This window comes from Thunnus albacares, chromosome 12, assembly GCF_914725855.1.
Source record: "Thunnus albacares chromosome 12, fThuAlb1.1, whole genome shotgun sequence".
Classification (NCBI taxonomy): domain Eukaryota; kingdom Metazoa; phylum Chordata; class Actinopteri; order Scombriformes; family Scombridae; genus Thunnus; species Thunnus albacares.
This window is the reverse complement of record NC_058117.1, coordinates 7,071,455-7,092,984: the sequence shown is the minus strand read 5'-3', so window position 1 is coordinate 7,092,984 and position 21,530 is coordinate 7,071,455. Positions and strand designations below refer to the sequence as shown.

The 21,530-nt window shown below is 40.9% G+C and overlaps 1 protein-coding gene across 1 annotated transcript in view; it reads left to right on the top strand.

The window, feature by feature from the left end:
• Positions 1-21,530, top strand: part of LOC122993879 — a 158,516-nt gene that overhangs the window by 120,794 nt on the left and 16,192 nt on the right. The window contains exons 8-9 of the mRNA XM_044368322.1: positions 8,514-8,695; positions 20,620-20,876. Of these exons, the coding sequence (XP_044224257.1) occupies positions 8,514-8,695; positions 20,620-20,876 (439 nt within the window). The remainder of the gene's footprint in view (positions 1-8,513; positions 8,696-20,619; positions 20,877-21,530) is intronic.

Sequence of the window (21,530 nt, the reverse complement as noted above, 5' to 3'; positions counted from 1 at the left end):
ATTCAGGCTATTTTCAAAACCAGTGCGTGCGCTTTAGCCAGCTAGACATTTTTTTAATGACTCCCCTAACTGGACGCCTTCTACCACCGCCACCATCACTAGAAACACTTCGCCTCTGCTTCAGATAAGATGCGGCAGAGTCACACACTCTTGTTTTTTTTTTATTCCCATTCCACCCACCTCTCCCCTCCTCTCCTCTCCGAATGCTTTTACTGCACAGGCCCTGGTCCACACTTGTCTTTAAAAAGTGGTTCCCGCTTGTTCTTCAGCCTCTGCTTTCCCTTCTCTCTGTCCCTCTTGTGCTGCATCTTTCATTTCAACATTTCTCTTTCCTTTAACAGTCGCCCCCTCTTCTTTTAGATCATTCTCACTCCCCCTCCCCACTCCATCCAGCAGTTTGTCAATTTAAGCTCTTTTTTGTTTGCACTTTTAAACCTGTATTAAACTGCAGCCTCCCTAATTAACACTCACCACCTATCATTTCACTTTATTTCCAACTAATCCCCTTGCCAGCGTGGCACTGCTCATCCAATCAGAGCAAACACTGGCAGTCCCCCGGTAGATTGTGATGTCCTTTATAGTTTGACATCAGTCATGGGGAATCGGAACAGGCTGATATGGACTAGGTGAGAGAGAGGAGGAGAGTGTCTTCTTGTCTGTGAAGTAGAGCCCAAATACAGCACACAAGGGTTTTCGATCTTCTCTCCCTGGCACAATTGTAGTTAGCTCAGTGGGAAGCGCCCATATTAGTGAGACGAAGCATTGAACTGGTGCACCCATGCTGTTTCCTCACAGCCCGCTCTAATGGCTTTACCTGTGCGAACAAAGGCAGAGGACAGATCCCAGCCACTCTCTATTTTCATCTGATGTGTGATTTTATCAGGGGCCTGTGCTGCTTTTTGAGGTTCTTTCTGCGCAGAATGAGCTGGGACTCCCTCTGCCACTCACCTTTTCACTCTCCTTTCTTTCCCCTCTCCCCCTGCTGGATCTCCCTCTCTCTCTTTTTTCCTCCAGTCCATCACAGGTGGAAATGATGTATGACTCGCATTTCCAGCTGCTCTCCTGTGAGAGCAGAAAGCTGATAATGACTAGATGTAGCCTACTTTACCAGCATCACACCCCCTTTGTCACTCTCCTCCAGAGCACTCCCTGTGTGTGACAAGTGTGTGTGTGTGTATAAGGGAGAGCGAGTCTGGAGCACGTTACTCTGTCAGTGTATGTGTGTGTGTGTGTGTGTGTGAGAGAGAGAGAGAGAGCACCCGTGACAGGGCGATGTAGGCATGCGTTGCCCCGATTCACCGTACAATAGCACGGATCAATAGAAACCACAATCTCTGACTTGTAAATAACTTCCCCAATTTGCTGTCTCATTAGCAATAGGCCTGTTTGTTCGAGTTGTCTTCGTCTCAGCCGTCTGGTGCTGTGTCAGTCCCAGATGGTAGGCATGGTAGTCACACCACATAAACTGGCATTTAGCGCTGACTCATTGGCACACGCTGTCCCTTTCAATGGTAAACCCCTGCAGGGCTATGTGGGCGTTGGCATACTCTGTCAGGAACAGAATATATTCACTTAAAAGATTGTTGCGTGACACTCAATGCTTTCTTATGTTTGTCATTTAAAATGAACTACTTTCATAAAATTACATGCCCACTATTGTCTGCAATATCACTGTGTGCTGAACAATTGATATTTCACTCAATGTGAACAAAGGGGCCAATATTATTGTAATATTATTAGAGTTACACACCAATTTAAAGGCTCCACACACCCACACAGATGTTTTAAATCTCTCTAATTACACCTCCACTCAGGTTGATAGGTCTCTTTGCGCCAATGCAAATGATAAAGGCCTAACGAAGTGAATTTTAGAGGCAGCGCGATTGCATATGAGGTCAATGGAAAGATGCAAGTAGACACAATTTCGACCGGGCAGCATGAATTGACAATTAATTGAAAACTTCAGCGAGGAATTTGTGCGAATCCCAGAGCTGTATGGATCTGCTTAATGAATGTACAGGGAGGAAAGGGAAAAGGAGAGAGGCTAGAGGGAAATAACGGAAAGTTTCTGGTGAGTTCAATCAGAAGCTGAGCTGAACACAAACACGCAGACATGGTCGGTCCGTTCTTTGTTAGCTGGTTTACAGTAAATGCGTAGAACAAATCAATGACTGGATGTGCCAGAATTTGCTTCAATTAAACAAAGACAAAACTGAAGTAATTGTTTTTGGTGCCAAGGAAGAACGATTAAAAGTCAGCTCAGCTTCAATTGATAATGTTAAAAACCACAAACCAAGCCAGAAATCTTGGTGTAGTCATGGACTCAGACCTGAATTTCAACAGCTACATTAAGATAATTACAAAGTCAGCCTACTATCACCTGAAGAATATATCAAGGATTAAAGGACTTATGTCTCAGCAGGATTTGGAAAAACTTGTCCATGCATTTATCTTCAGTAGACTCGACTGCTGTGTCTTTCCAGGTGTCCCTAAGAAATCAATCAGGCAGCTGCAGCTGATTCAGAACGCTGCTGTTTGAGTCCTCACAAGGACTAAGAAAGTGGATCAGATCACTCCAGTTTTCAGATCTTTACACTGGCTTCCTGCCTGTCAAAAAATTGATTTTTAAAATACTACTGTTGGTTTGTAAAGCACTGAATGGTTTAGAGCCAAAATACATTTCTGTACTGCTGCTACGTTATGAAGCATCCAGACCTCTCAGGTGGTCTGGGACAGGTCTGCTTTCTGTCCCCAGAGACAAAACTAAACATGGAGAAGCAGCGTTCTGTTTTTATGCTCCACATATCTGGAACAAACTCCCAGAAAACTGCAGGTCTGATGCAACTCTCAGTTCCTTTAAATCAAGGCAGAAGACTTTTCTGTCTGCCGCCCCCTTTTATTAAATCAAATTTGAGGCTCTTGATTCATTTCTTGCACTACACTGTAACTTTTAATCTCGTATTTTATGTCTTATTCTACTTTACCTTCTATTTTCTATTCTCTTAACTCTTTAATAACTATTTTTAATTGTATTTAAAAATCATTCTATAATGTGTTTCTTTTCCACTTTGTCTTAATCGTTTTAATGTTTTATGTAAAACACTGTGAATTACCTTGCTGTTGTAATGTGCTACACATTGTGCCTTACCTTACAGCTAACACACAGTTGGTATTGTGAACACTATGTGTAGACTGAACACAGTGAGTTGTCCAACTATAACAGGCCCAAAAAGGTTAACATGAAAGTGAGGGAGGTGTCAGTCAAGCTCAATGTGTACATGCCTGCACTGTCTTGAGGACAGGTTTAATCATAAGTGCAATCAGTGTCATCAGCAACATAAGTGATGACACCTGTGTGGGTGTTCAGAATCTCAAATTTCACCCTAAGTATCAGATTATGATTAAAAAAAAAAAAAAGAAACACCTTGCCAACACCTCACCAACATTTCCTCATTTGTTTTCCACACAACAAGTTGCTGCCCTCTAAGTAAGTTTAAAGTAGAAATACGTGAAAATTAGTCTTTTTGGGGCTAAAATTATTCTTTGGTTGGATCAAGCTGAAGAATGCCATTTGGTGTTTGACACAGGAATTGGAGCCAACTTCCAAATTTTACATGTAGTTAATATTTGAGGGAGATTGCCAATTTCCAGAATTGGAAGAGAAATCAACAGTTATGTGTAAACATGACTAAGAGTCTACAACCATGCTAACAGTCCTGTGAGGCTGTACTTGGGCACATTGGTGTTTTGAGCTAATTAAAAATTGAATCTCATCATAACACCAATTGAAAAGCCAGAGGATCACCAAAGTTGTTACAATTCACCCTGTAGGAACATGAATGTGTGTACCAAAAAAAAAAAAAGTCAGAGGATCTTTTATGTCCTTACATCATCTGGAAACCACGAATGTCTGTGCGAAAATTGGTTGCCATCCATTTGTAGGCCTGGATGTTGAGGTATTTCAGCCACGTCGCTAGCATGGCTAAAAACTAGTATTCATACAGAGTAATAGTCACATAATAATATAAATTCTGGCATGTTAAGAGGGATGAATAATGAGCTCTGTGGGAGTTTTTTCAACTGCGAAGTTCTGTTGAGAGGCTGTGTATTCATGGCCTCTAGTACTTTTAAGTGACCTTAAATCACTTGTTCCTGTTGTTTTTTCCTTTTCAAAAAGTAGCTATTAGTCTATAAGTTATGGTAAGTGCATCGAAACCAGCCATTACACCTTGTACATTATACCTTTAAGCAGTAAGAAACACTCTTCGAGAGCATGCACCTTGAGTAAATTACAGAAGAGGCAGAGGAGGAGGAGGAAGCAGTTGTTCACCAGGAGGTAAATGAAGTAAGTAAAAAAGAAGTGGGTAAAGAGGAGCCTGGAGAGAGGCATATGGTAATGGGGCCAATTCATGGCCCTTAAGAGCCGTAAGGCCAGCAGTGAGCTTAATGCTACTGTCACAGTTACTGTTTGTAATATGTGCAGAGAAAGTGCTGTGGTGCTAGCTAGCCGCTAACCACTTACGCATATTTAACTGTGGAAAACAAATCCTGTTTGAATGTCAGCTGTGAATTTGTGTCATTTGTGCTGTTATGTAATCTCCATTGAGAATCGCTCGGCAAACATCTCATAGCTATTACAGAGGCACCCACAGAAGGATAGCACTAATAAACTAATAATAAATTTGATTTGTAGAGTACTTTTCCAGGAGAATTCCCCTCAGACAATAAAGCATCAATAAATAGAAAACCAATCAGGTAAACATGGAGATCATAACTGGGAAACAACATGATTATACAGGGCAGATTATTAGAAAATGTTAAAACTATTTAACTCACTGTAGTTTCATTTTGATCTTGATGGAACTGAGTCAAATCCATCTTGGCTGTGTTTTCAGCAGAGACTTGTCCATGTGATTATACTGACTGAATCACCACAGCAATAACATGTTGATTCTGAAGTCGATAACTTGTGTTTGTCAGCTGGGATAAATTAAGGGGTTAGATTTTCTTTTTTTCCCCTCCTGCCATTTCTTTTCATCTTTACTGCAAACTATTACATTTTTTATATGTAATTGAAGGCTACATTTCTTTCTACTGATCCTCTTCAATCTGACACACCACTAAATAGCTTATCTTACAGATGGATGTTCTCATTGCAAGGGTGATGCCATGTTCAGTTTCTGCAGCTGTAGAAAACAGAAAACAGCTTCTGTTTTTCTGTACAGACACATTATTCCACTGCTCAACAGTTAAAGGGGAACTCTGACTATTTTACACATCAAAGTCAGGTCTTGGGGAATGCTGTTGCATATGTGAAAAAAGTTGTGTGACGCCTTTTTGTGGCTCCAGACAGAGCTGCGTAAAATCTGATAAATTGCCTCATGTGATGTCACTTGAGTCAGTGCCAGTTGGACTACAAGTTTGTAAATCATATTCTCAATCTTTGTGATGAATTTGGTAATATGCTGTCCTATGAACAGTCTCTAAATTTGTGCTGTTCCAAATGGATTCATTCCATTCATTCAACTTGTGAAAAGCCACTTAAGTTTTGGTGAGAATAATATAACACAGCCTTTACTGATGTCGGATGGAATTTAACTAACAGATATAAAGTGTAACAATAAGCATATTCGCCAGTTTTTTCAAAGAAAGAATAAAACTACCTAGAGGCCAGTTTTCCTGGAGGACTCAAATGGAGAACATAAACTGAAGAAGGGCTCAGCTCTTACCTTATAAATACTGTATTTCAAACAAGGCTGACGAAGCATATTTCAAAAAATTTACATAAAATATGCCCTGATAATTGGCATATAGCTAAGTTTACAGACATTGATATTTCTTGTAACTTTTGTAAACATAATACAGAAACAATTTCTCACCTATTTTTTGATTGTGAAATATCTCAAAAGTTTTGGACACATCTAGAGTCTCACATTTTTGAAGCTGTTTACTCTGTCTACTCTTTTAATCCTAAAAATATTATTTGTTACTATGATATTCCAGATGATGGCGCTCTTGAATATTTGATTAATTTATTCTATATGCACATTTTTTAATTCACAAACAGAAAATTTCTAAGATCTCACATGTTCTCCTAGAACTGAATTCTTGACTTAAATCACTCAGTTTATTATACAACAAAAATACAAACTATTGAAACATTAAGGAACTTTTTCCCCGTAACCTCTGACTGAATATGTTTATGAGTGTATATGTGTACTCTTGTCTTTTATTTTTGTTATTGTCTTTTAACCTTTTCAATTTATGCTCTTCTTATGTATTTGTGTCATTTAACCCTTTCATGCATAAATTATTAAATCACAGAATAATATTTTTTTATTATTAATTTTTACTCTTAAACAAGAGAAAAATCATGCCAATAACTTTTTTTCTTTTGATATATTGTATTTTGACATGTATCCACTGTAGTGGACACCATGCATGAAAGGGTTAAATTAGATTTGTATGTGCTGATATTGTTCACCTGAATGTTTGTATATTACCCTTTTGTTAATAACAAAAAAGTTTGAAAATGAAAAACATGACAAACACAAACTGCAGGTGTGGAGGAAAGTAGTGAGGTCTTGTCTTTGCCTAAGGCTACTGTCTCAAGGCTACATTAGCCACAATGAATCTCTAAGAATGAATCTCTGACTATTGGATTCTGAGTTGCATCGTGGGTAATGTAGGTGGCATGTTTTGACCAGGAAGAGGAACGCATGTAATAACAAGGACAATATTCTGCTGCATCTAATTTGATATGTTTTTTAACTGTCCATTGTAAGTCCAACCATGTTATAGGAGTGCAGTGCTAAATTAGTATGGTGCACTTTCAATGATGGTAATCCACTAGGAAATGTAGTAATGCCCCAACAAATGCAAGGAGGAAGAAGACTGCAAACTAGCAAACATGGATGTATTTAATGCATGATTAAAAATATTTGAAAAAATCAGCTTTGCAAGTGTCTTATGAGGAACGAAATACATTGAACACATTTGTTGGACCTCGAGGATACACACAACGCCTTCTAGTGAGAAACGCTGAGGGTCCAATTTTAATCGCACAAGCACGATGACGGGCACAAAGTGGTAGATCTTTGGCACATGGGCTGTGTGGACATCTCCAAGAGCCTTGGCTTTAATTTTCATAGAACACGCAGATCAGAAAATGCAGAATCAGTTGTCATATGGATCGTTTTCGAAGGCAATGACAAAGCTGTTGGTGAAAGAAACCCCCTTAAAACTGCAATATTAGTAATTACTAGTCAGGAAGCCTACAGATATGACATCAACAGACTTAAAAAGACAACAATCAGACACACTGAGTGATAACTTTGGTTGCTGATGTCACTTTGATGTCTAAACTCTAATCCTGATCCACAAAGTGAAATAACCTCACATTTTGTCATGCTGTGATGTCAGATTTACAGAATTCATCTTGACTGTGTGTTGGCCCAGATAGTGTCTTGTTGAAGTGCTGGCTATCTTTTATTCTGTCAACCCCAATGTGTTTGTGCGCTGTTGTTCTCCCTCACATTTACAGGTCTATCTGACTCCCTTAGCTTTAGCGGTAGCAGATAACAGCTCTGTTTGAATGAGCCTGTTCTGTTTGTGCAAGCCAAATAGTGATATCTTACCTTTTCCTTCGCTCAATTTCTATCTCTCCTACCATACTTATTCTTTTCAGAGCAGCTTGTGTCTCTCTCTCTGTCTCTCTATGCTTGTGTGTGTGTGTGTGTGTTGTGGTTGAAATTAAGTGGTAGGTGGATATTTGAATTAATGTGTGCATACGTGCGTGTGCTTTTCTGTGCAGTAATGTGAGTTCACAGATGTACCACCAGATTCTGCTACACCATCATCAGAGAGGTGCATCTGGTGAATCATTAGAGAAATGTACTGTGTGTCCCTATAATATAAACAGCAAAGCCAGCAAAAGGACTCATAATATGCTGCTTTAACAGGCACGGCACTTAAAGGAAAAACCAACATGTTTAAACATGAAAGAGCCCATTATCTTGAATGAATCTTAGATGAATACTTGGACTTGTTAACAGGAGGCAGGACAACTCAGAGACTAAGAAGTGGATGTTTGTGATGAGTAGTTGCCTCATGTCATCAAGTTCAGCAGCTTTGCTTAACTGTAATCTTTACTTTTTCTTTATCATGTCTATTCCCCCCTGTTTTTTAATCATAGCTTATTTTAATTTAGTTGTTTTTTACAGCAGCTTTTCTGGCCATATTTTCCCTTTTAATTATACCTCAATGCAGAGCGCTCAAACGCAGACCCTGCCTTTCTCTTCTTTTATCTTTCTCCCTAATCCTCTCAGGTCTGTTAAATTAAATGCTGCCTTATCTGAATGAAATATTGTAAATATTGGCTTTGGCACAGATGGGGAACATTTTAAAACAGTTCAAAAGACCAAATAAATGTTTAAATGACAAATGAAGCATATCAGTGGTAATGTAATAACAGAAAGATCGCTTCCCTATCTGTTGTCATGTGTCTCTCCCAGGTATGTGGTCCTTCTCTGTTTCCGAGCTGGCCATCCCGGGCGCCGAGATAGGCCGTATCTCGGCAACTGACGCTGACCTCGGCGAGAACGCTAAGCTGGACTATACCATCCTGGAGGGGGAGAGCGGGGACACGTTCAACATCACCGGGGTGAACCAAGAGGCGGTCATCACGCTCAACAAGGTAAGGGGAGGATGAGACGGGAGAGGCGGATGGAGTGAAAAAAGAGTGTGTGTGTGTGTGTGTGTGTGAGGGGGACGGAGAGGAGGGGAGGGTCATTTGGATGTCAGGAGCGATGGTGGCAGAGGGAGGAGAAGACAGCACGTGTACTGAAGGGCGTCAGTTTGGGAGCGTGAAGGCAAGAAGGGCAGGGGAGGTGAGAGGAGGAGAAGAGGAACAGATGATGAGGGGGAGGAGATGCGATGACACAGGTAATGTGGGCAGGTTTTTCAGAGATGTTTTTGTCTGTGAGTCAAAGCATAGCTAACAACATGTTGCCTAAGCCCATTAACCTGGATTTACCTGGAAACACAAAGATACTCTATAAGCCTTATAAAATGATTCATCTCTAAGCAGCATTTAAATGATGATCTGTATTCATCGTACCCTTTCTCCTCATTTGACTCCCATCCGATGTGAGCGTTTTGATTGGTGTTTTGACAAATTGATTTCCTGGTTGATTCACTCGCTGTGAACCAGCCTCTTTTTTAAAATTTTTTTTTAATCAATGTTTCCATCTGTTTACAGCAAACATAATGAAACACCCTTACGGAAATGCAAAGGTTTGCAACGGCTGAGTTGAGCGTAATTTGCTGCAAAAGGATGTTTTGACCATTGTTGAGGTGTTTTGACTGCAGCCTTTCGGCAAAAGGTTTCCATGCAGAGCATTTACATACACAGAAAGATCAATGAGTCTCTGCCTTTCTATTCTGGAGTTCAGCTGGCTAATGGTTCCCTTTAGTGTAATGCTAGATGATTTCAATTTCAAACGGTCATTCCCTAAGCTGCCTGTCATCCCCAATAATCACATTTTTATGAAGATGTGTGGGCACGTTGGGGGTGATGAGCGCTGACACCCGCTCATTACCAGTATGGCTTGTTAAAGTACATAGTTTACATGTCTGTCTTGGGAGAAGTACAGGGCCACGGCGCTCACATGTAATGTCGACTTAATGGGGAGGAGGGGTCCTGTGTGAGAGGCATATCTGAGATATAATGCTTTCATTTCAAATCAGCCCTTCAGAAGTGCTTCAGTCACTTCAATAAAAATATAGGTGAATCTCCTTTGATGTTGTCAGCCATGTCTCTGATCTACGTGGATGTCGTTCATCCAGGATGTGTGCTTGTTGTTGTGTATCCTGTGTAATGTGCACTACGGAGCGATTTCAACCAAAGCCTGATGTATCTTATTCCTTTGTGACATATTGTTGTCCAAAAACTATAAAAACACATCAGTGTGACACACTGTTGCACTGGGTGTTGTGTCGTGACGTTCATCCCTGCACTGAGTAAGTCAGAGGGTATATAGAGACAGACTAACATATTTGGTTTTGGTCTTTTCATTGGATTTATTGACAATAAGAACAATATAGAATATCACCATCCTTATCCTTTAATGGTCGTTTTGTCAACAACTAATATGATGGAGGTTTATGATAACAGAAATAAAAGAGTTTTGTCTTTTCAGACCTTATAATGTTTAAAATGTTATCAAGACTGAATTTAAGGACCATTTTCATTATCTGTCGACTATCTTTCAGATTAATCAGTTAAAACTTGAGTTGATAAAATGTCAGAAAAAAGCGAAAAATCACAATTTCCCAGAACCAAAGGGGCCTGTGACTTGAAAGTCATTTTCATGACTTACAAGTGAAACCCAAAGACATTCAATTCAAAAAGATGTAAAACAGAGAACTACAGCAAATCCTGACATTTACAAAGCTTTTGAGTGTTTTTGCTTGATAAATCACTTAAAAAATGAATTGATTAAAGTTGTCAATCAGTTAACTAATCAACTAAATGTTATCCTTTCAGTGATTAGATGGAGACAGCCATTCTTACAAGGCTGCTAGTTTAGGGCTAAAATGCATGATACTCAATACTGTATGCTGCTGCTGTCCCTTGAAAACTCTATATCTCCAAATTTGGTATATTTTTTGAGGCATTTTATGTCTTTATCAGACAGCGACAATAGAGAGATGACAGGAAATGAGAGGAGAGAGAGACTGGGAATGATATGCGACAAAGGTCCCCAGCCAGACAGGAAGTGAAGATGTTGAGGTTTACGGTGGAGGTGAACAGGCTTAGAAAATGATTCCACCACACGCGCCCGTAACACCCTTTGAAAACCCATCGAATTATCTAAAAAATGTTTCTGAATGGATCTGTACAAACTGAAAGCAACTTGGAAGAATCTGTCAAAAAATATTTCTGTTTGTATTCAGAAGTCTAGATTTGTGTGTTTTAGTATTTGTGTGTTGTGTGTTCTTGCAGTCATGTAGGCACACTGGTATGTACGCGCACAAGGGAGTGTGTGTGAATTTATCACTGTCTCATGTCTTACCCCTGGGTCTGCAGGATTCGTTAAAAAACAATCTGCACCTGGAGGTGGTGTGTAGAGCAGGATTTCCAAACCCAGTATGAGCTCCTTTGAAGAGAAGCAGAGAGGTACAGGGAGAGGACTGGATACGGTGAGAGATGCGAGAAGAAAGAAATGGAAGGCGAGGACCCAGGAATGGTGGGGGAAAGGAAGGAGAGAAGATGGGAGAGCTGAGGGAGGAGTGTTAAAATGAGGTCCTGAGAGGCAGTGACAGGAGTGAGTGCAGTATAACAAGGGAGTAAGAGTAAAAGAAACCAGAGAGAGACATACGAAGAGAGAAGGAGAGAGCTGCAGAGACGGCAAGAGCTTCAAAATCAGTGACAGCCACAGAGAGGAATTAGCACAGCTAGAGACTGAGATGCACAGGGTGGTAGAAATACCCATCCGGAAAGACAAGCAGGAGAGAATGAAGGAAAAAAAAAAAAAAAAAAAGAGAGCTAAAATGAATATTTTAAAAAAACTTACTGAGAGAGGGAGGGTGGCAGCATGGCAACCACAAGACGAGTGAAGGAGAGATGAGAGGGAGGGAAGAAAAAAAAATAAATAAAAGAGAAACCCGCCGCGTGGAAAGAGCAGAATCGATCGCTTCAACATGTGCCGGGCGACTGGCGAAACGGGCGGGAAAAACGAAATGTAAACAAACACAGTAAACACCTCCCACCCACAATATTACTCCCACTGGATTCAGCCACCGCATTCTCCGAGACACAAACAAAACGTACAATTAGTATTTCAACATGGCCTCCTTCTTGCTGTTTTGTGTTGCTTTAATCTCCCCACAAAGGCACCGAGAGACGGAGAGAAACAGATAAGAACACGACTGGGTGAAATATGAAATAAAACTGAAAGTGCACAGGTTACATGTGGATTCGTTTCGAATGCTTCCAAGCAAAGTGGAGCAAATATTGAATATTTACAGATGCTGCTAGGCAACATTTCAGTATTTACATCAGCTGTGGTGCTAGCAGTATTGGGATTTTGTGTACAAGAGCAGAAAAAAAGAAAACTCAGGTGGGTGTGCTACACAGTATAGTCTACATGAATAAAAAAAAAAAAAAAAAAAAAATCCGACTTGAAGAGGTTAAAAGGGATTTAGCCTTTCAGGGAATCCACGCACAACTAATGAAAAACATGCAAGATAGGCTCTAATGGAATTAAAATAAACAAAGCGTAAAATTAGCGCTAAGCTCCCCCTCAGTTTCCACATCGTTAAACAAAAAACAAACACACACACACACAAAAAAAAGAACTAAAATATATAAAAACAGCCATGCATTTTTGTGTGTGTGTGTGTGTGTGTGTGTGTGTGTGTGTGTATGCATGCGTGTGTATGTTTAAGTTGTGTTAATAATGACTCACATGCCCCAGTGTCCATTTTTTGGAGTCAGAAGGCTTTCAAACTGTGAAGAATTTTAACAGGGGAATGAGATGATCTGCGTGCCCCCCGGAGAAGGGAGGATTTCCGAGCGGAACAATTTGTGTTGCCACAGAGTCGGCCTTGACCTTGCTGGTCATCTCTCTGCTGTGGGCTGAATCTCTTTAACCGTTGATCTGAGATGCGCACACACACACACATACACACACACACACACACAGGCATAGATAGAGAGAACGGAGACATACACCTACACAAGCACCAATAAACCGCAGAGAGATATATACAGAGGCACACATCAATATAACACACTTGACCTTGCAGCTCCTTGTGTTTAAACCGCTGGGAATGAGGGAGAGGAGCAGCGAAGAGGCGTCATTACTCATTTAAGGACGGAGAGAGGGATGCCTTTAACTCAGGATGATGTGTCGGATGAGAGGTGGATGGGTGAGAGACTTGGAGCGGGGAGGAGGAGGGGGGGGGTTAAAAGCAGATTAGGGAGAAATAGAGCCAAAAGAGGGAGCTGGAGCTGGAGGAAGGAGTTGGGAGATAGTTAAAATGAGAGGGAGAGAGAATGTGTGATGACAAAATGGAGCTAGGAAGCAAAGGAGAGGAAAGGCAGACAGATGAGGAGGAGGCAGACGTGCCTACGAGCAGCGGGAAGAAAAAGGACACAGTAAAGCCATGGAAAGGCGAGGGTTAGCCAGGGACACGCGGGTCATTAACATCCTACAAGTCTGGGTGCCGACTGAGGCTGCCTGCTGCTTATCACTGTTTATTTACTGTCAGTCCCGCAGAGACCCCCAGCAATAAAAAGATTTCTCTCCTCCCATTCTCCCTTCCTCTATCTCCTCACCCTCTCCCCTTACCCCTCCCCCCCCCCCCCCCCCCCCCCCTCCTCCCATCATCAGCCACTGTCTCTCTGCGTTTCGTTACCCTCTCTCTTCGTCTGATCTCCCCACACACGTCCAAATATGCAGGGGTGAGGGAGACATGCGAGCTAATATGCAAGTAAATGCAAACACACACACACACACACATACACACAGACCATCCCCACCCCTCCTCGCTCGCGCCATGGCTCCCTCGCCTTGTCCTCGCTCTGTTTTGAGTCTGGAGGCCATGTCAGAGTGTGTGTTGTTTGTCTGTGGCTCTGACTCAGCCCAGGTTCACCTCATTCAGATTCACACACACACACACACACTCACACACACACCACATCATACAGGGATGGGTTACAATACACGCACAAGTGGGCTATTCATTCAATTTAAAATAAATCTTTCTAGTTTCTATCCTATTGTTTTTTATTCTACACTAATTTGTTCTATTTTGTTTTTTTTTTTTCTTCCTTGCTCTGTGGCCGGTCAGCTCTGCTGCACTCCATTTATTTACTTATTACATATTGCTGTTAATGAATGTACATATTGCTGCTAATAGATTTTTGATACAGTGTGTGAACAAGGCCACAGTGTAAGTAGCAGGTAATTGAAGAATTAGCATAACACTCTCCAGTGCAATAACTCCTTGCCATTGCTCTGCAGCAGTGCACCCTAATGGCCAGAGGGGTAACATTCAAAGCTCTAACTGGTGGCTGCAGGCTGAGGATTCCTTGAATCAATCAACTCATCAGAATCTAATCACTTGCTACAGTGAGGGGTAATTAGCAGAAAAAGGGAAAATCTTGTCATCACGTCGAGCTTATGGAAGCAGATACTTTACTTTTCAGGCAATCAAACACAAATTAGAGGATTTAATGAAGGCCCAGTGAATAATAATAGTAACTGATGCAGACAAAAACCCTCAAAAAACTTTAAAAACAAACTGGGATAATGCTCCTATTTCACAATACCTCATTACATTTGTATGTCCCCTTTAATAGCACGCATATAACAAAGTCAGATCACTAGACACAACTAGGCATGTCACAACATCATTAATACGAACCCGGCATCGTCCCGATTCAGGAGGTTCCCTTTTGAGGTTTTTTTTTTTTGGGATGCTGTGAGCTGTGTAAGCCTGCTATTTGTGCGCCTTTCTTTCCTCTTACCTGGGGGACAATCTAGCTCGCGCATGTGTCAGTTTGCCGTTATTATTTCCATATGCTCTCACTTAAAACGGCTGGCTAATCCTCGGTCACACGCCAGCAGCGCACCCAGGATTATCTGTGTTTGTTTTCTCACGCGGAGGAGAGATTGTGTTAATCTCCTCAGAGGGAAAAAGAGGGAGAGATGGAGAGAGAGAGAGAGAAAGAGAGAGAGAGAGAGAGAGCAATGTCTTGCTCATAAAAAAAAGGGAGACACGGGACATCTGAGAGTGAAATAAGACAGAAGCAGAAGACAAGAGACAAGTGACAGAGGAAAGGGGAGGCAGCAGAGGAAGAACAAAGTCAAAAGGAAGCTTTAGAAGAGTCTTTGTTCTCTCAACTCCGCAGTTGTGCTTGTTGGCAGAAATGTCCAAAGCTGCGTTTCTCATCAGACAATTGTGATGTATGATCTTGATTTAGAATGCACGAAAATCAAGAAAGAACTCAAGCTGCCAAGGACAGCAGGGCGTTGAACGCACACTAACTCAGACACATACACACACACAAGTACTGAGGACCATGCAGACGTGGCCGAAATTATTGGCTGAAATTATTGATACCGTTGCATTTTATCAAAATAATGCAGCATTCGTGCTTCAGTGTTGAAATTAAAAGATCTTTTGTTATCATTACATGTCTATGTTTGGTTTGCAGTGGAACGAAACAAAAAAGTTGGGAAAATAATTGAATTCATGTTTATTCTACAAAGACATTCTGAAATAGCCTGGACAAAATTATTGGTACCCTTTGAAGTTGTAAGAAATAGTTGATTTGTAGTGATACTTTTAGCAGTATTTTAATTAGTATCACAGGTGCTTTCAATCTTATAATTACTCATGCAGCCAGTTTAAAAAGAGAAAATTACTCACTCTGTTGTTTTGTGCCACTGTGTGCATCACAATGAACATGGGAAACAGAAGGAAAACTAGAGAAGGTCTGAAGACATTAGAAAAAAAGTAATAGTCAAGCATGGTCAACGTAAAGGTTACAAGACCATCTCCAAAGAGCTTGATGTTCCTGTTACCACTGTTTCCAATATTATTAATAAGTTTAAGGCTCATGAAACTGTAGCTGACATCTCTGGACGTGGTCACAAGAGGAAAATATGGCCCGACATTGAACAGAAGGATTGCTTGAATGGTCGAGAAAGAACCAAGGAAAACTTCAACAGATCCAAGCTGATCTTCAAGTTCAAGGTACAATAGTTTCAAGTCCCACCATCTGTTGCTGTCTGAATGAAAATGGGCTCCATGGTAGAAGACCCAGGAAGACCCCACTTCTAAGAGGGAGACACAAAAAAGCCAGACTGGACTTTGCCAAAATACATGTTGACAAGCCACAGACCTTCTGGGAGAGTGTGCTTTGAACAGATGAAACAAAATTAGAGCTTTTTGGTAAATCACATCAACCCTGTGTTTACAGAAGAAAAAATTAAGCCTTCAAAGAAAAGAACACCATGCCTACTGTGAAACATGGAGGAGGCTCAGTCATGTTTTGGGGTTGCTTTGCTGCCTCAGGCACTGGGTGCCTTGAATCTGTGCAGGGAACAATGAAATCAGAAGACTATCAGGCATTTTGGAACAAAACATACAGCCCAGTGTCAGAAAGCTGTGTCTTAGTCACAGGTCATGGGTCTTCCAGCAGGATAATGACCCCAAACATTCATCAAAAAGCACCCAAGAGTGGATGAGATGAAAACGTTGGACTGTTCTGAAGTGGCTGCTATGAGTCCTGATCTGAATCCCATTGAGCATCTGTTTACAGATCTGAAACTTGCAGTTGTGAGATGGCACCCATCAAACCTGAGAGAACTTGAGTAGTTTGCTCAAGAAGAGTGGGCCAGAAGTGTAGAAACCTTATTCAGAGTTACAGAAAGTGCTTGACTGCAGTTATTGCCTCCAACGGCTGTGCTGCCAAATATCAAGTTAAGGGTACCAAAAGTTTTTGGCCATTTTCATTTGTTTAATTATTTTAAATAATATGTTAAGTTGTAAATCAAAAGCAAAGTTTCAGTTATAATATATAATAGAGAATGATGGATACCATATACTTCTGTCAGTTTCAACTTAATACAGAGGAAATTGAGTTTGTTTTTTTTTTCAAAAGGTGGAAGGGTACTAATGTTTTCAGTGACGTCTGTATATACTGCACAGTCTGTGGTGCACACACACAGACACATACTGTGAACACACAATCCATGTGTTCACCTGCAGTCACAGAATCTTCTGATACTCTGGTGATTTGAAACCTTGCCCAGCAGTAATGTACAGTACATCTATTGTACGTGTAAAGCATCCACACACACATTCACACTCACACACACTTTCTCAATCAAGCATGTACGCCTATGGGTTGGCCTCTTTGAGGAAAGATGTATTATGTATCGCCAGTCTAGCATGCAAGTTAGCTAATTAATTTCTGCTAACTGTGAAGTGAATTTAAAAGGGAAATTGTATAGAGAAATTTGAATTTCAAAAAAGACTGTCAGGGCACTGCATCGCAGGACAGGGGAAGGTTACACTTGTAGAGCGTGTAGGCGTGTGTGTGTGTGTTAAAGAGGAGGGCAACATTATGTGTATGCATGTGCTAAGTCTGCAACTAACGATTAGTTTCTATGTCAATTAGGGGTGTGCACGAATACAAATACATTATTCAGCAAAGCACAAATAGTGGGTTTTATACGAATATTTGTTTCATACAAATATTTTAAAAATTATTTGTTTTTGGGAAGAAAAAAAAAACATGTCAAATACCAGCTTGCAGGTCAGTTACATTGTTATCTCAGTCTCTCTTCTCTGCTCCACTGTTACATCTATCAGGGGTAAGTCCCAAGGGACTCTCCATAACCTGTTGTTATGGAGAAGAATGAAAAGTGCAAAGCAAGAATCACCTTTGAAGCTCTTCTACATATTACACGGTGTGCTGTCTCTGTGTTATGGGTGTATAAATAGGTAGAGGTCTGCCTGCAATGAGTTGATGAGTAAAATTTTAGTTCAGTAGTCAGCACAGTCGTCTGTGATCTGGGAGACTCCAGTTCGAGACCTAGTGTGGAGACCTGGTGTAGGGATCTCCTTCGTAAGGTATTTTATTCATGAACATCTATTGTAATACTTTAATTTTCTAAAATTTAAAGTGTAATAAATACAAAAACGGGATTTTTAAGCCTCTTTCCATTTTTATTTGAATACAAATACAAATAAATTTGCTGCCTCAACAAATACAGATACAAATACAAATACAGGGCTCTCTGCACATTCCTAGTGTCTCTATCGATAATTTTTGTGAGTGTCAATGAATAGTTTAGTCTGTATAACACCCAAGATAACTTATTCAATTTCTTGTTTTGTGTGACCAATGGTCCAAACCCCAAAGATATTCAATATTAATTATATAAAACAGAGAAAATCAGCAAATTGTTGCATTTGAGAGGCTGAAGCAAGTGAACTTTTGTCACTTTTGCTAAATAAATGACTTGAACAACTAATTGATCAAAATTGACTGATTTTCTGTCGAGCACTAGCACGCATACATATGCATTTTTCAGCATTTATTTATGTGTGTGTGTTAGAGAAATTGTTTTAGTGTGTTAAAAAGAGGCAGAGGACTTCATAAAGCGAAAGAAAAGAGTGTGTTTGCGTGCAAGTACGAGTCAGAGAGTCACCTGTGTGTAAGTGTCTGTGTGTGAAAACATTTATGAGGACTGTTCACATCCGTTAACACACGTGTATGAGACAGAAAAACAGAGGAACATAGACAAACAGAAAAACAGCCGGGTCTCTAGGTGATAAGTGCTTCCTCTGAGGGCGGATGAGGGAGAAGGATGAGTGTGTGTGTGTGTGTTTGTCAGAGCTTGTGCCCTGTCGCACACATACTAGGGGGAAAAAAGGTGGTTGGGGGTCGGCGGGTGGGTGATGGAGTGTGTGAGGTAGCGAAGGAAGGGGAGCAGAGTGATGGAGTGCTGGATGGAGGGAGGGCGGGGGTGATGAGTGTGTGCTCACAGTGTAAGTGACACCTCTCCTCCTCAGACAGATTGTCTCTTTCTCCCTGTAATGGGGAACCTGTTAGAGAACCTTTTTCTCTCCATCTACCAGACACACACACTCTCACGATCTCCATCTCCCTTGACAATTCTTCTTGTTTATTTATTTTTTCTTCTCAAATTGCCTGCATTTCGATGTCTTTCAATTCAACCTTTTCTCTGCATAATTTTCAATCAATCTTCACCTCTTTCTAAAACTGCTGATTTTCTGTGAAGCGGTTTAAAGCTCAGCGAGATGGCAGAATGGAGAAGAAGAGGGAAAAGAAAAAGAGAGATCTGAATTGAAGGAGAGAGCGCGAGAGAGAGAGAGGATATCAATATTTCCAAAGCTGCTGGGATCCTCAGAATGATTTTTTTTTTCTTTCTGTTTGACTCTGACAGCAAATATTCTGCATAGCCAGGGAGCCTATTTATCCTCTGTCCAGCATGCTTCTCTATGCCAATCACGCTGAGATGATTCATATGCACACTTACTTTAAGAACACACACATAGAGTATTGACTGAGGATCTGAGGGTGCACTCCCTCAAAAGAAAAACTTGCACACAAGCCCCTGCACACACACCCCAAAATACTTCAAACGGGTATTTTGAACCAGACCCAAACATGTTGCTTTCTCTAAATTTAATCAACAGCAGGTGAATGTTAGAGTGTGTGTGTGAGACACTGGATGTTTGTGATTACCCATGTGTGCCTCTGCTCTTGCTAAAAGCCATCTCGGCACACTCGATCAGAGGCTATCTCATTGCTTCAGAGCCGGCTCGCTGGTGGGAGTGTGCCACGCAATCACACGGACACCTCAGACGAATAGGCCTCATAACTTCTCTGTAACAAACAATCAGTGGGGCCTGAGCCCCTATCCCAAATGAAATCTCTCCTACCTGTGCAGATGCGAGGATACACAGGAATTTTTTAACCTAGACGGGTACGAGTCTCCATGGAGATAGTAGAGTCACCATGGTGATGGAGATGCTGTTCTAAATAAGAAAAATGTTTTCATGAAGCGTGGTTTTGTTTTCCATATCACTGTGGGAAAATGTATTGTTTATGGAAATTATCTGTCAACGTCGCAGCAGTCAATCCGCGCTGCCTCTGAAACTCCAAATCCATACATGTTCACAAAAAGAACTTGTTTCTCCCACGATGTTTCACAGGGTCTATAATCACTCCCACCAACATGTTTGTAACATTATAACAAAACACATTACCTGCCAGGTATCCACCAACACGCTTACTCGTGTCTTGCCAGCACTGCAGCATCAAACAATGCTGGGACTAAATACAATGTCGAACTTAAGTACCCTAAATACATGCTAACACCCATCTGTGCTGCATGTATACAGCAGCGCTAATCTTACACAACTCCCACGATTGCAGCGCCAGGATTCAATTCCGATGCAATGACCACTATAGTTACAGTATATACACCCTCCAGCCTTGTTGTCAAGAATAACTCAATATCAGCAATGTCGAGCCAACATTCAGACATGTCATTACTTCAGTGTTCTCAAGAATCCTTTCAACTCTTTGAGCATCAGGAAATGTCATTGGCAATGCTGTAACATCAGCACCTCATGAATATCTTTTCCTACTTCACACATAACTCACCCCAAGCATCTACCCACAACAACCTTCAAAGCATTGCTCCAAAAATCCAAACATCATAACATGCAAGGTAACCATGGTATTCTTTTCCAAATCATTCTCAGCCTCCATTCTCCAGCCTCTGCAAGCTGTTATCTGTTGGAATAATTCATTATTTGCCACCTTTCTACTTTTGATATGTAATTGCTGGGAAGTTTTGTGTGGAAATTGGATCTAATGAAAGCATACAGCAGATGAGTGGATCTGATGTTTGTTGGAGTGAAATTTGCATAATTTCTTGCTATTAAAATGCATTATCATTACTCATTTCACACAAGTGCATACCTAAATCTTGAATGATTATATACTACGTGAAGCGTGTTTAGCTACTTGTAATGCGGCCATTTCACTCTTCTTCTCTCCAGGCTGTGGACTATGAGAGCCGGAGCTCCTACTCCTTCTCTGTGGAGGTTCTCAACCCCATCGTGGACCCTCGCTTCTTACGTCGAGGCCCCTTTAAAGACCGGGCTTCAATCAGAGTAGCAGTGCTGGATGCAGATGAGCCACCGAGGTTCTCCAGAGCCCGATACCACATGGACGTGTCTGAGAACTGCCCACCGGCCTGCACCGTGGGCCGGGTCAGTGCTGTAGACCCTGATACTGGTCTAACCAATAATATCAGGTAAAGCAACAAGGCCCCTGTCCTCATATTGCCTATAGTTATTTAGAGGTTTAGCTCATAAAGATTAAAAAATGTGAGTGAACTCTTAAGCTTGAGCTGGTCTACTTTTTTGTGTCCCTTACTATACTCTTTATGGAGGATTATTGATGGTCTAGAATTAAAGGAATAATGCAACATTTTGGAGAATTATTTGCTTTCTTGCCAATGGTTAGCTATCCAGCTAGCCTGGTTCTCCTTGTATGAATGAAACAAACAAGATGTAACATGTTAATTAGTGAGCTTTAGAGGTGCTGCTAGGTGGGTTTTGTTATCTTTGGACAGAGCCAGGCTAGCTATATTTTTTATGTTTCTAGTTTCTGCACTAAGCTAGGCTAACCAGCTGCTAGTTGTATTCATATTGTTCATATTTACTGCACAGACTTGAGAGTGGTATCAATCTTTTTTTGATCTAACTGGTACTCTAAATCGTATTTGCCAACATCTTCCTTTAAGCATTCACTATTTATGAAATCATATGAGTACAGTTTTTATCTACAGCAGAGAAGGTTCACTGCTAAATAAGCTTTCAAACATTTAATGGTCCTGAGAGGTACATGTTCTTGGCTCAGTTAATATCTTTTAGGATAGTATTGACTGTTGAATCTCAACACAAAC